The 13,808-nt window shown below is 41.3% G+C and overlaps 1 protein-coding gene across 2 annotated transcripts in view; it reads left to right on the top strand.

Moving 5' to 3' along the window:
- Nucleotides 1–9,157, top strand: part of MFSD6 (major facilitator superfamily domain containing 6) — a 55,317-nt gene extending 46,160 nt beyond the window's left edge. Inside the window, exons 4-8 of one of the 2 annotated variants that reach the window (XM_012727782.1) lie at nt 2,797–2,958; nt 3,801–3,899; nt 5,033–5,313; nt 7,103–7,127; nt 7,271–7,363. In XM_012727782.1, the coding sequence (XP_012583236.1) occupies nt 2,797–2,958; nt 3,801–3,899; nt 5,033–5,313; nt 7,103–7,127; nt 7,271–7,281 (578 nt within the window). In that variant the 3' untranslated portion in view covers nt 7,282–7,363. Of the gene's footprint in view, nt 1–2,796; nt 2,959–3,800; nt 3,900–5,032; nt 5,314–7,102; nt 7,128–7,270 lie in introns of both variants that reach the window. The other variant, XM_004674437.2, reaches the window with a different exon arrangement.
- Nucleotides 9,158–13,808: the final 4,651 nt, after the last annotated feature.

The raw sequence follows: 13,808 nt of genomic DNA, 5'->3' as shown, positions 1-13,808 counted from the left end.
GAAAACTTGGGAGGAACCCACTGCAGATCTCTAGAGTTTTCTCCCTGTGAAGCTGTCTCCTGTCTGGTCCTCTGCCTTGGAGCTCTAACTGCCTTGGTCTCCCCAGACCGTCAGCCCCACCTCCTGCACTCACTGGTTCCCCTTCTCTGTGCTGCACCTTCTCCACTGTCACCAGGCAGTTAAGTGAGTCTCCTCATTTGTTTCCTATCTCAGGAATCGTTGTTAGTGCCAATGGCCAGTGTCTCGGGAACTATTATTTCATGTTTTTATTCAGTTTTTAGTTGTTTTGGGAAGGAAGATAAATCCAGTACCTCTTACTTCATTTGGGCCAGAAACAAGACTAATGTCATATTACATCTTAAATGAATATTAATATATTAGTTTAATTTTCCAAAACAGGTTAAGAGTTTCTGGTGATAACTATCGCCAAATGAGATTATTTACCAGGGAGCAAGCCCATGACTTAATTTAGGCAGAACCAGATGATTTCTTAATCTATTCCAATTATAAAACCTATTTAAAACCAGTTATAAAATTTTTAAGTTTATCATATTTTAAGCAGTGCCCTTAAAAGAAGACTAAAATTCAGACAGCACACACTTGCTGTACATTAAAATAGTAATCAAATTTTTTTTTGACCTGTTATCTTCATCCTGTTCTCCCTCCCAACAAGTGTTAAAAACAAGAAACTAGTAGTAAGGTATTGTAAGTGGTCTGTATATTCTTTTGGAAACTAAATTGAAGCTATATATTAAAAGGCATAAAAATTGCTATATCCTTTGAATCATTACTCCATTTGTAGGATTAGAGCCAATGTATTTACAGGATACCTGAATAGGTATCGTGAAAATGTTAATTATGATGCTAGTTATAATAAAGCAATTAGACATAACCTTAATATCAAAATAAGAGACCAATAAGAATTGATACACATCACATATAAAGAATTTGTACAATTCAAGACCAAATAAAAGACCCAAAAAGGGGCAACAGACTTGAATAGATATTTTATTAAAATATTTATATATACAGCGCCTCCCTGGTGGCCTACGGGTTAAGCCCCAGTGCTATTACTATGACCACCCACCCCAAGGCCTGTATTCTGTCCCCAGCCAGGGAGCAAACTCACAGAGCACAGCAGACCTCTCCTGTCTAGCCCCTTGTTCCCCTCAGCAGTGTGTTTCAGTACATCTGCCTGTTCTGCTCCCCCCTCTGTCTCTGGTGTATCCATTCATCACCCACACTGCTGGCCTACACTCCAGTTCTTATATGCATAAATAAATCTCTACCTATCTATCCACAAATGACCACTAAACACATAGAAAAGAGTCTCAACATCACTAGTCATTAGAGAATGCAAAGCAAAACCACAATGAGATACTACTTCACGCTCATTAGGATTGCTGTTAGAAAGACCAACAACAAAGTGGAAAAAAAACAAGTGCCAATGAGGATGCAGAGATTAGAACCTGCCTGAATTTCTGGTGGGACCATAAAATGATGCAGCTACTATGGAAAATAGGCTAACCATAGTATCGTTATATGACCTGGTAGTTCCACTAACAGTGGGCTCAGACCAAGAAGAACTGACAGAGGGACTCCCATATAGCACACCAGCCAGCACACAGAGCAGCAGCACTCCCAGCAGTGAGGGCAGAGAAACACCCAAAGGCCCAGCAACAGATCAACAGAATGTATTATCTACATAATATAGGATATTGGCCTTAAAAACTAGAGAAGTTGACACATGCTACAATATGGATGGACCTTAAAGGCATGACGAATGAAATAAACCACACACAAGAACAAACTTATCTGGTTGTACTTATGTGAGCTACCAGAGCAGACAGATTCACAGAGACTGGAAGCAAAGTAGTGGTTCCCAGGAGCTGGGGCAACTATTGTTGGGTAAATACAGAGCTTCACTTGGGGATGGTAAATTCTGGAGCTGATTGTGGTGATGATTGCACAACACTGTGAGTTTCTTTCTTTCAATAATATATACTTTTTTTTTTTTTTTACATCATTTTGTGCATTTTCCCATCTCAGCTGTTATCCCTTTGGGCTTCCCATCACCAAATCATCCTGTGTCATCACCATAGTCCAGTGCATTTCCCTGCCCCCATTGTTTTTTTTATCTCATTCCCCACTCTACCCCATAAAATGTCTCTGGTATACAGCTGTTCATTATTATTATTATTTTCTTGCCTGGTCCGTTATATTTCTGTTATGAGAGAAACCATCCAGTACTTTTCTTTCTGGTGTATTCACTAAGCATGATCTTTTCTAGCTCCATCCATGTTGCTGCAAAAGGCATGTGTTTATTTATTTATTTATTTTTTTGGTTGCATTGTGTATATGTACCACATCTTTTTAATCCAGTCATCCACTTTTGGGCATCTGGGCGGTTTCCATGTCTTTCCAATTGTGAATAAAGCAGCAATAAACATGGGGGTGCAGGTATCTTTCTGAATCAGTGTTTTTGTGTCTTTTGGATACCTAGGAGTGGGATTGCTGGATCAACACTATGAGTTTCATAATAATGCTGAGCCGTACTTAAAATTTCTGGTTAAAATGATAAATTTCTTATGTATATTTTTGCACAAATAAAATATATCCCTTGGTTAAGCATGTACATAGACATATATACACATAGAACCTGACAAAGGGATATATTTGATTTTATACACATATATATACTGAGTATATTCACGTTAAAGAAATCACTTAACTATTCACGTAAATGAGTAAGTCGAGAGAATTTGAAGACCAGATATCCCTCCCATTCCTCTCCAGGAGTGACCCACGCAGCTATCTGGGCAGCATGCATTTCTTACCTCAGTGCGGCGGTCCCCCCGGAGCTGAGGACGTCGGCCCAGGGCATCCTGCAGGGCCTTCACCTGGGCTTGGGCAGGGGCTGCGGAGCCATGATTGGAGGCGTGTTAGTCAACTATTTCGGTAAGAATGGGCGTTTCTTTCCTTCTTTGATGCGCATTTAGGATTTCTCAGCAACCACTCAATAAATACTCAGGTTACTACTGAGGGCTGCCAGAAACTAAACTCCAGTACTCGCGTTGTCTTTCTGGCGTTTCTGGCGCTTTCCACGTGTAGCGCTGCCCTGTAACCACGCAGGCACCTGGAAGGAGCCCAACAAATGAAAAATCACAGGTGCTTCTGGTTTGAAATTAGTGTAAACCTGCCCATGGTAATGCTAGAGGGAAGAAATTCCATTATTTTAGCAGGACTTTATCAGAAGATTTTGAGCCAGAAAAATCTTTCTCTATGCAGCTTTGGTACCGTCACTACATCTATGATCACAGCCTGTCTGCCCTGTCAGGCATCCCTTGTTGGAAATACAGGGCTGGGATGGAAGTGGGATTATGGGCCCCAGAAATCTTGATTACTCAGCCGCATCTATGCAAGGTGGGCAGGGGGTTGTCTTGAGTTTAGGGCACTGTTTGAGTTCTGTTGTTTCAAGTACTAATTAAGGGGGGCTATTTAATAGTTAGATCATCATCTTCATAAGGAGAGGCCAACTGAATTTTATGATGAAAGACACTCAAAGATGGCCCTTTATAAGTACAGTTTTAAAATCTAATCAATGATAGGTCCAGTACCGCCAGCTGGGTCTCCTGATATCTAGCCAGCCCTGTTTTATTTTCCCTACATGAAGCTAAAGCCTGTTTGCTTTTCTCACCCTGAGCTCTGTCTGCTGCCTCTGCCCTGAACGTTAGCACATTAACAGTTTCTGAAGAGCGCTCTCTGGATCACCTTATAGAGTGCTCTATCTTTGCTCACAGGGGCTGCTGCAACCTTCCGAGGCATTGGCATGGCTTGCCTGGTCATCCTACTGCTCTTTTCCCTGATCCAGTGGTTGGCAGTGCCGGGTGAGGAAGAAGGTAAACGTATCCAGTCCTTTTTAATGATTCTAAAGGTAGAACCAAGGAGGGAGTTCCATACATACTGCTCAGAAACCAGAGGTAGTAACAGGTGTACAACACATCCGCTTGCCTAGGTCTTCTCAGTGTTGTTATCAGTGCACTTGTTGGAGAGAAGAATATTGATTGTTTTTAAGTAGCTTGAGGTTTTCTTGTTTTTGTTTTCTTTCATAGTATAGGGATGTGAGAAGTAATGGCTTCACATTTCTCTAGTTTTAAGTCCTTTAAAAGAACTTAAAATTTCAGTTAAATACCTATAAATCTATACATAATTTTAGGGAAAGGGAGTTGTAGTAATCTCTATTTTTTTTTAAACTTTCATTTGAAAAAAAGTCTGTACCTTAAATTTGAAGTTTTCTCTCAAGTAAGGCATGAACTTCATTAAAATTGTAAAAAAGAGGTTTTGTCAAATATAATGTGTAGATGAGGACAAGCTAAATCTTTTTTTTTTTTTTTTAAATGAAGACTGCCAATCAGTAGAACACAAATATTCTTGTTCACCTCCTGGGTCTAACAATAAGACTGGTTTATCTTCTTTGGTGTCTTGTCCTTTGAGGAACATTCGCTTCACATACTTGAAATGCTTCCATTAAGAAAAAGAGTTTACGGCAGAAACCCCAAAGGCAGACTTTAATGCCAGCAAGTTACACAAAAAGACCAATACTGATTTCCTTATACCTTTGTAATCCTAATTGAATCATGGTCCATGCCTTCAGTAAAAGGTCAGTAAGGGCAGTTATCAGATAACTTTTCCTGTTTGATGCTTATCTCTAAAAATCTCAATCCTGTGAGTGGGCCTAAGGCAACATTCAGTAATACCTGTGTTCCATAGATGTTAGTGGAAGTGAATTATACGTTTCATAAATATAAGTTAATGTATTAAGTCCTATAAGGAATTTCTGCAAGATTAAATGCATGCTCATTTGCTCAGTGGTAGCGCAAGCAAAGATGAAGCCCTTGGTACACAGCAGGTGTCAGCTGCCCGCCACATTAGAACAGGCTTATGGGACCATCCACTTGTTTTACTTACTTTTACATTTGGTTAAATGTATAGAAAACTCTGAAAATTGATTTAAACATGATTTTCTCTCCAGACAAGACAATGTTGGCAGAAAGGATTCCTGTTCCCTCAAGTCCTGTTCCCATAGCAACCATTGACTTGGTTCAGCAACAGACAGAAGATGTAATGTCACGAATCGAGCCCAGACTTCCACCTAAGAAAACCAAGCACCAGGAAGAACAGGAGGATGTAAACAAGCCGGCCTGGGGGGTCAGCTCCTCTCCCTGGGTGACCTTTGTCTATGCACTCTACCAAATTAAAGAGATGATACAGCTGACAAGAGAAAACCGAGCTTCTGAAATACAGCCTCTACAGGTGAAGTTCCTCTGCTGACCTACCAAGTGGGCTCAGTAGTTTTCATATTCTGTTAACGTATTCAGCTAGAATTTTGGAAAGTCTGGTGAAGGGGATAAACATGTAGACAAGTAATTTCAGTACTCTGTGATGAGTGCATTGAAGAGGTTTCACAGAGGGAAAATTTTGTCTTATGGGATTCAGGATGTCTTCACAGCAATAGTGATACTTCTTACAAGAAAGAAAAGGTACATTCTTCATTTTTTTTTTTTTTTTACAATTTCTGTGTTGACAGATAACACTTGTAGTAAGGACAAGTTTTGTCTTAGAGAAATATCTGTATTAATCTCTGCAATTCTCAGATTCCAGTGGGATTATAGATAAGAATTCAATAAACATTTGATGAATTACTACCCTGAACCTGGTATGGGTCTCAGAGGACACCTAATTCAGTGTAAATGTCATTTTACAGGTGGCCTCATCTGAATAATAAGGTGTGACTTTCTTGTCCTGAGAGGTGTGGTCTCTGAGTAAAGTCAAATCATGTTGATAAACTGTGTGGGTAGTTGTAACTCAAACTATATACTCTCTCTGGAAAATGACGAAGTGGCCTCTGTGGACAGCTTGGCCCTGTGTCTACTCCCTGTGTTTATATGAAACACTCTCTTTATGTGGTGAGTCATGTCAACTCTATCGAGTAGCTTCAGAGGACACATAAGAAGAAATAATACGGGGAAAGCCTTAAAACCTTCTAGGTTATTTCCTTTTATAAAATATGGACCACCTTAATTGAACTAATGTGAAGGTACATATTTCTCGAACTTAAGCCAAATCTGATTCTTCACTGATAGCCCTAATGAACACTGGTCGATGCATGATCCTATTTATAAGCTCACAGGAATACTTTGCTGAGTCAAGGAGGAGACTACGGGACGGGAGGAGCATCTGGGGGATGTGCAGTGGGAGCGGAAGCAGGAGAAAGAGTGGTCTTTTCTGCCGGAATAGTGGTGTTTTCAGTACTTTGTGTACACATCTTCATTTACACAGAAGCCTATTGGACTTAAGAAACGTTTTTTTCCTGGTATGGTCAGGTGAATGAAAACCAGTTGGCCTTCTTATGAAGAAGTTGTTATACTAAGACTTTTTTACATTATAGAGTCAGTAGCAGAAATAACAATATGGTGGTATTCTGCTCTTAGAAATGAAGAGGAAAATCCATTTGTAAAACATTTGCAACCAGCAGGAATGTGGCGTGGAATGTGGCGTGGAATGTGGCACTGTGGCATTTTTGCAGACTGGGCTGTGTGTGAACTCTAGAGGGAGTGTGTGCTCACAGCTGCTTATAGTGAGGCTTAAAAGGCCCATACTCCTGTTCCTCTAGGCAAAATTAAATAAATAAAAAAGCCTTTTTAAAAAAGTGCTCATATTCCCTTTTTTCTACATGGATATTAAATCTGATTTAACTTTTAAGTTCATACCTTAACATCCCAAATATATGTCAGGACAGAATTTCAGGACATCCTTTCCTGGCCTTTTCTGCAGCTGAGAGTGTCGTTCGTGCTTCCTGCTGGATGGGTGGGTGTGTGTGTGGGGGAGAGGCCTTCTGACTCTTGAATTCAGTGGTCTTCAGAGTGGCCTGCGTGTCACTGCCAGGCTGTTTACCTGGCAACTTGGTGGCTGGTGAAGTTCCAGGGAATATTTGTGTCATGAGTTATTTTCCGAGTTGCAACCGGCATTTTGCTAATAATCTTGCTTTATCTATAAAATACCTCTGCTTATAGTGTTTGTGTTTTTCATGCGGCTTTGGCAGTTGCACATAGGAAAGGAGATGAAAGGTAAGATGTCCCATCTTATCCGCCTATTACTTATTCACTTCAGGATGCCATCCCCCTTATTCCTGTATCCTGCGTGAAAACAGTACGGAAGTGGTAGGTTGATTTGCTGTCACTGAGGGTCATCTCCCGTTTTTTCCTTTCAGGGGACCAGTGAGAATAGGGAAAACTCCCCAGCCAGTGGAGTGCGGCCTGTCCCTGGTGAGACTCATTCTGCCCCATCTATAAGTCAGCCACCCCCTCCAGCGGCACCTCCGACGCAGAGCAGCCCAGCTCACCCGGGTGTGGCGCAGCACGCGGAGGAGAGCGGGGGCCAGCAGTCTCCTGCCGAAGGAGGACACTGAGTGGCCTGCTCCCCTCACAACTTCATGGAATGGCTTCTCTGCCGGGACAGGAGAGGCGTGAGCCCCGGACACGCCTCACGTAAGGAGCATGGCGCCACCTTCGCTTCTAAACACCTGAATTCATCATTACCATGGAAACACACACATGCCACCCAGGAGTTACAGTACACATTGGCAGAAGCAAGGGAACTTCGTGATCCCACAGGAACCCCAGACGGGAATGAAGTGCAGAGAGGACTTGAGTTCTCCATCGGTGAGGCTGACGATGGACTTCTCCGTCAGTGCAGAAAGGGCGTTGAAACCAGCAGATATACTAAGTGGAGGGAAAGGAAGTGTTGCAAGTATTGCAAGGTGACAGCTGATCTGATTTCCCTCTTCTCATTATTTATTCTAATTATTTGGCTGTTAATGTAAGAAGAAAGAGAATCTATAGTTTTTTTTTTTCTGAAGAGATTAAAGTTACAAGACATTAAAAAGTAACCAGATAGAAGTTTGTAGCATATACGCTTTTGTTTTGTTTTTTTTTTTTTAGTTTCGTCAGAAACTTGGCATATCTTTAGCAAATATATTTTTATATGTGTATGGTGTATAATGAAAACAGTCAATTCTTTCAGCAGCAAAAGCTGTTACAGACTACCACAAGCTAAGCTGAGCTTTAAAATGCCTTTTGTTTTAAATGGGCTTTAAGACCAGTGGAGGGAATATTTCAGACCAACCCACCAACTCAGTACCTGGTGGCTTGATATAGCTAAGGCTTTACTAAAGATATGGATACTGTAAATAGTCCTTGTCACTATTCATAATTTTATAGTGATTTGGGCTGCAGCTAGTTGATGGAATAAAACAAAAACTATCACTGAATTCCTAAGGGTTTCTTTAATTAAGCAGTACTATTTACAAATAACAGTATAAGATATAAGTGCCTGGGGGAGGGATGTGATTTTTAGAAGTGACAGAATAGGTCAGTTTTGTTTTGTTTTTGGTGAGGGGAAAGGTGGTGATAGGAAACCAGGAATAGAAAGGAGGGGACTAAGAAGCAACTATACTTTCCAATGACTAAGGGAACAAATCTCATTAACTTCTTTCCCATGGAAACACGGTCAGACACTGGACAGTCCAGACATGGGTAAGCTACTGTAAAGATTACAACTACTGCTAGAACAATGGCTGGGTGAAACACGCATAAAGCTTGCTGCTAAAATGAAAGTTGAGGTTGACAGGAAGCCTTGAGGGAGGGATGTGGAAACGGTAACACTGCTTCAGCTGAATGGAGGTCAGTTGTAGTGGGTGTAATAGCTGTGGATGAGCACAGGAAAGAGGAAAGAACAGTTAGAAACAAGCAACTCACCTTGCCCCTGACCCTGGTTAGACAGGATCAAGTGTAAAGTGAGGACTTCTCCATGACACCAAACTTCTGAATGTCATGGGATAGAGCACCAAATTGCATCTGGGAGAAGATACTCTACACTTGAACATTGAGCTTCACCACAAAACACAGCTTAAAAGTCAAATTACAGGAAGAAATAGAATTAAGCAAATAGTTATTTTTGCACTTGAACTGAAACGTACTGTACTGTAAATTATCATGACTCATTTTAAGTGACCTTTAAAATCAGATGTATTTATTATGCTTATGTAATTATAGAAATAAAGAGATGGGTGACAGGCTGAACCTCACCTATGAATGTACAGTCTGTGGATTTGTGAAATTGACTGTAGGAAGTCAAAAACTTATACTGTGTCTTGTGTTTACAGTTCTGATTTATTTCTTGAAAAGCCTGCTGTTTTGGAAATGCACAAATGACATGTTGAGATAAAAATAAATACCATTTTTAAATACTTCTTAAATGATAAAGATGTGACCAAATAAAAGTACTTCACTCTGTAAAGAATGAGACCAAGATTCAGCAGACCTTTGTTATGAAACATTTACTGTGTTCAATAATGCAGTCATTTCCAGCCTCTTAGAGCGACAACTTTGTGGGTTTGTGGCCTTTGTGGCTTTTTCTTCCTGTCCTCAAAGTGCTATATGCCATTAAAAAATATTAAAGTGAGTTCCAATTAAATTCTGATTTTTTTTATAACGCCACTTGAGATTCCCTGGCAATCCCGAGGGGTGTCACAAAGCCTGGCTGGTAATCACTGCCTTAATGACTTATTTCATACTCTTTTCCCTGTGATTGTAGAAAATGTGAATTACCTGAGTGTTGAGCTTGTGTGGATCATGAGAGGCAGTTGCTAATTATAAACAATTACTCAAAGCCTTAAGTAGAACAGTAGATGATTATAATAAATATCTCTACTAGTCAGTAAACCTCATGAAAAGCCATGGAGGTCATAGGAAAAATATGCTGCCTTATTGGCTTATAATCCTGCACTGGGCCACACATCAGGTAGTGGCTAGATGCTTCCCTCTGATTTGCTTTTCCTCCAGCACAGAACGGTGGGGCTGCTGGGACTGTCACTTAAGCAGTAATCCTCACTCCACCTGGTGTAAGCAGTGAATCTGAGAAAACAAGAACCACATCCAGAGTCCTGGGCGCTTGCTGCATACTGACGAGATTATCATCTTGTCTTGTTCATATCACCAATATGGTACATACCACTGTCCCACTATAAACATGGAGATTCCAAAGAGACCAGCTTATGTTATGGGATCAAGAACATAAACCAGCATTCTGACACCTCTGGTGCCAAAATATGGCCCACCCAGCACCTTACCCCGCCCCAGGGGTCAGGGAGGCTTTCCTGCTTCTGACTTGGGATTGCTAGATAGTATAGCTAGATATTGCTAGCTATAGCTCAATAACATTGCTAGATATTGTGCTTGTATTGCTAGGTATTATAGCATAGGTCTTTCTGGCTATTTCCAGATACCTGAATATCAGGTACCTTCAAACTCTTGGCGCTTTGTTAGCTGTAAGAACTCTTACACTTTGGAGGTGATTTGTGATGGTTTCGCAACCTTGCAGAGAAAATCCAGAGGTTGGTAGGGATGCTGACCAGTGCCAGAGGCATCAGGAGGAGCAAGCTCAGCCAGAGCTCCAAGTCCCAGGTGATGGCATCGCTGAGCACTGTCTGGGGCATAGCCTTAGCCACAGGTAGCAGAACTTGCCACGTGGCTGGTGCATCTGAGGAGCTGGGTTTCTGACTTAAAAGGCCACATAAGACTTGTGGCCGCCATATTGGACAGTACAAGTATGAAAGGTTATTTTTGGGGAGACCTCTCTGTTTCCTATCTCCAGCATGAGAAGCTGAAACTTAAAATTATGTTTCATAAAGATGAGGGCATGCTGTGACTCCAAGGAAGTAGCAGGTGATTTTCCATTCAGAAGTTTGTCTTTTGGTGCATGAGGACACCCAATCACTCCTCAAGTCATTTAAGCAAAACACATTTCAGGAATCCAAACCACTGGGCAGAAGCAGGGAGGCTGGTGTTAGATGGGAAAGTTGAAGGGGTGAGGGAACACAGGAATGGTTTCTAAAATCAGAAATTCATTTACCTTATGCCAGGACAAACTGCAGCTTGAGATAGAGAGAGTAAGGAAACCTGCTGATGTCAAGAATGGGAAAGAAATGAGCCATTCCAGGTGGGGGTTAAATTCTCACTGCTCCCATCTGCCTTAGGGTGTTATTGCAGGGCCACCTGCCCTACTGTAGCTTCAGGGAGGTTCCAGATTTTAGAGATGGCAACCCAAGGGTCCCACAGTGCTCCGTTTAGGAGTTTGCTGTCTGGAGCCCCGGTGTCTGGATTTGAGTCTCAACTCTGCCAGTGAAAACCTGCACACAGCACACCTAACCCCTCTGGGTCTCAGGATCCTCCTCCGTAACATTAATGTGAGGTGAGCATACAGGCTACGCTGATGTTTGAATGAACTTTCTGATCTACACTGCACATTCCATAAATATTGCTGCTACTGCTGGGTGGCAAATGAGAATGGCAAGAGCAGTGTGGTCCCATTCCTTGCCAGAACCTGGCTTTCAGTACTTTGACACATTTAAATCTATCATCTTACTGCTTTCTCCAAAAGTACACAACATGCTAAATGTTTGCCTACACCTAGTAAACTGTTCAATAAAGCATCCAGTTCCTACTTGCATTGAGTAGCTGGAGATAAGAGTTGAGACGCAACTTTTCATTGAGGAGGCATCAGTAAATATAAATTAAAAAATGTTTTTTTTCCCCAAATAGTCATCTAGGATATTAGTTTTTTTGACTACTTACACGTCTACAGTATGTGCTACTCAAAGTGTGGTTGTGGGCTGGTTATCATGTACACACACTGCTGCCAGTGGATGACCAAGTAGAAATTAAGCATTTCAAAGTGTCTATGGCAGTTTGACAGTGCTATGACATCCAGGCACACGATCGTGGCTTATATTTATGTCTTTAAAAAAATTATTTATGTATACTGAATTGGGGTATAGGCCAAAGGTGCAGGGGCGGTGAGAGGATTCACCAGAGACAGAGTGGGGAGCAGAACAGGCAGATCAAAGACGTACACTGCTGAGGAGAGTAGCACGTGGGTCAGGAGAGGTCTGCTGCACCATGCGGGTCACCTCCCTGGCCGGGGATTGAACTTGCACTGAAGTGGCTCCGGTGAGCTTCACAGTACTGCGCTTTTAACCTTTGTGCCACCAGGGAGGGCCCAAGTCTTTTAAAAAATTATTTCATTTTTCTAGCTATTTTTGCTGTTATCTTCCAGAATTGCTGCTTGCAAGGGTGATGGAGTAAGGCCCATGACCCAGTACAGTTAGAGGCATCGCCATCTCCAGCACACACAGCTACAGGTACAGGGGGCTGACGTGTGCACAAGAGCAGCAGACAGTGCCAGCCCTTGAATGGATGAGCCACATGGCCCTTTTCTGCACTTTTTTTTTTTTTTTTAAGACTGCAATAATGGAAGTAGAGGACATGAGCCCCAGCACTCCGTGGCTCAAATTTGGATTTGAGCGCTCGGTATATATGTCCTTCAGCAAACCTCTCTCATCTCTCCAATCTTTCCTCAAATGTAAAATGGAAATAGCAGTAGCACATATTACAGAGGCCATGAGATTCAAATGAAGAGGCACAGAAAGTGCCTCTTGTAGCATCTAGTACTCTTCCCCTTTCTAATGCTGAAAACTGCCTTTTTGGAAAGTGGACCAATTTTTGAATATATATTAGATTCTCCAAATGATTTAAACATTAAAGAACAGCTATCCCACTGAATGCACCCTCCACAAGTTAGCCTGGTAAATATATACTCTTTCCAAACTTCTAGTAACCTGTTAGGGGATCATAACAAAAAGATGCTGGGGCAACAGGTGGGGAAGGGGTGAGCTGTACACTGATGACAGAACTAGACTCTTGGTGATGAGAATATAGCACATCCGGATGCTGCTCTGTAAATCTGTACACCTATAATCTATATCATCATACAAACAATTGTTATTCAATTAAGAAAAAAAAAAAGACAACTACACTCTTAGGCCAGAGAAGGGTAGAAGGCATTAACATGAAGAATATGCCCACTAGAAGGGCATTTGATGTTGGTCAGTAACAAAAGATTAGAACAGCGGTCAGAGAGGAAGAAGTTGGTGGGGCCTGCCTAAAAGGAGGGTCATCTCTGCTTCCGGACAGGGTATTTCATCCCATCAGCAAGGCTGCTCACCCTGGAGGGTGTTTGCATTGGGCTTTCTGTCCTAATGACATTAAACATAACTTATAACAGATTTCCTTTGTATTCTCTTGAAACCTTACTACCATTTGAACCCTCATAAATCTGTTTTCTGAGAATTTGTTGATTGTTATCAAGTATTTTTATCTTTATGTCAATTATATTTTTGGCTGTGAAACACAACTACTATATGAATTGCTTAATGTGAGACAGCTTTTCTAATGGTTCAATGACAAAAATCAAGCCCTAAATCAACCAGGTCAAGAATCGCACCCACATGGTAAACTTATCAATGTCATACCAACCTGTCGGGTCTCTTCAGATGGCAGCATGCTTTTGGGGTCACCTAAAATACCTCCTGTAGGCTTTTTCAATGGTCCATTTCATTATGATATCTATACAGAAGATTCTTTTTTTATTTGAACAAAATAAAAGCACCTGACTTAAAATATTGTATTTCCTCAACTCTGGGGAACAACCCTATACAGAATAATGTAAGATCATGTTTCTTTTCTCAGCATCAATGCAGGGGGCTCAATCAATCCACATGTTGATTAGCCCATCTACTTCAAACCTCTAAAATCTAAAGTTGCCTCTTATATTTCAAGATGACAAAAAGCCAAAACTTCAAATACTGTCCAAATGTCAGACCGACACACCTCTGTAATTCAACCATAGAT

The sequence above is a fragment of the Condylura cristata genome, unplaced genomic scaffold, assembly GCF_000260355.1.
Source record: "Condylura cristata isolate star-nosed mole 26May11 unplaced genomic scaffold, ConCri1.0 scaffold00002, whole genome shotgun sequence".
Classification (NCBI taxonomy): domain Eukaryota; kingdom Metazoa; phylum Chordata; class Mammalia; order Eulipotyphla; family Talpidae; genus Condylura; species Condylura cristata.
Note: the sequence above shows the minus strand (reverse complement) of the source record. Positions and strands in the feature narration are given on the sequence as shown.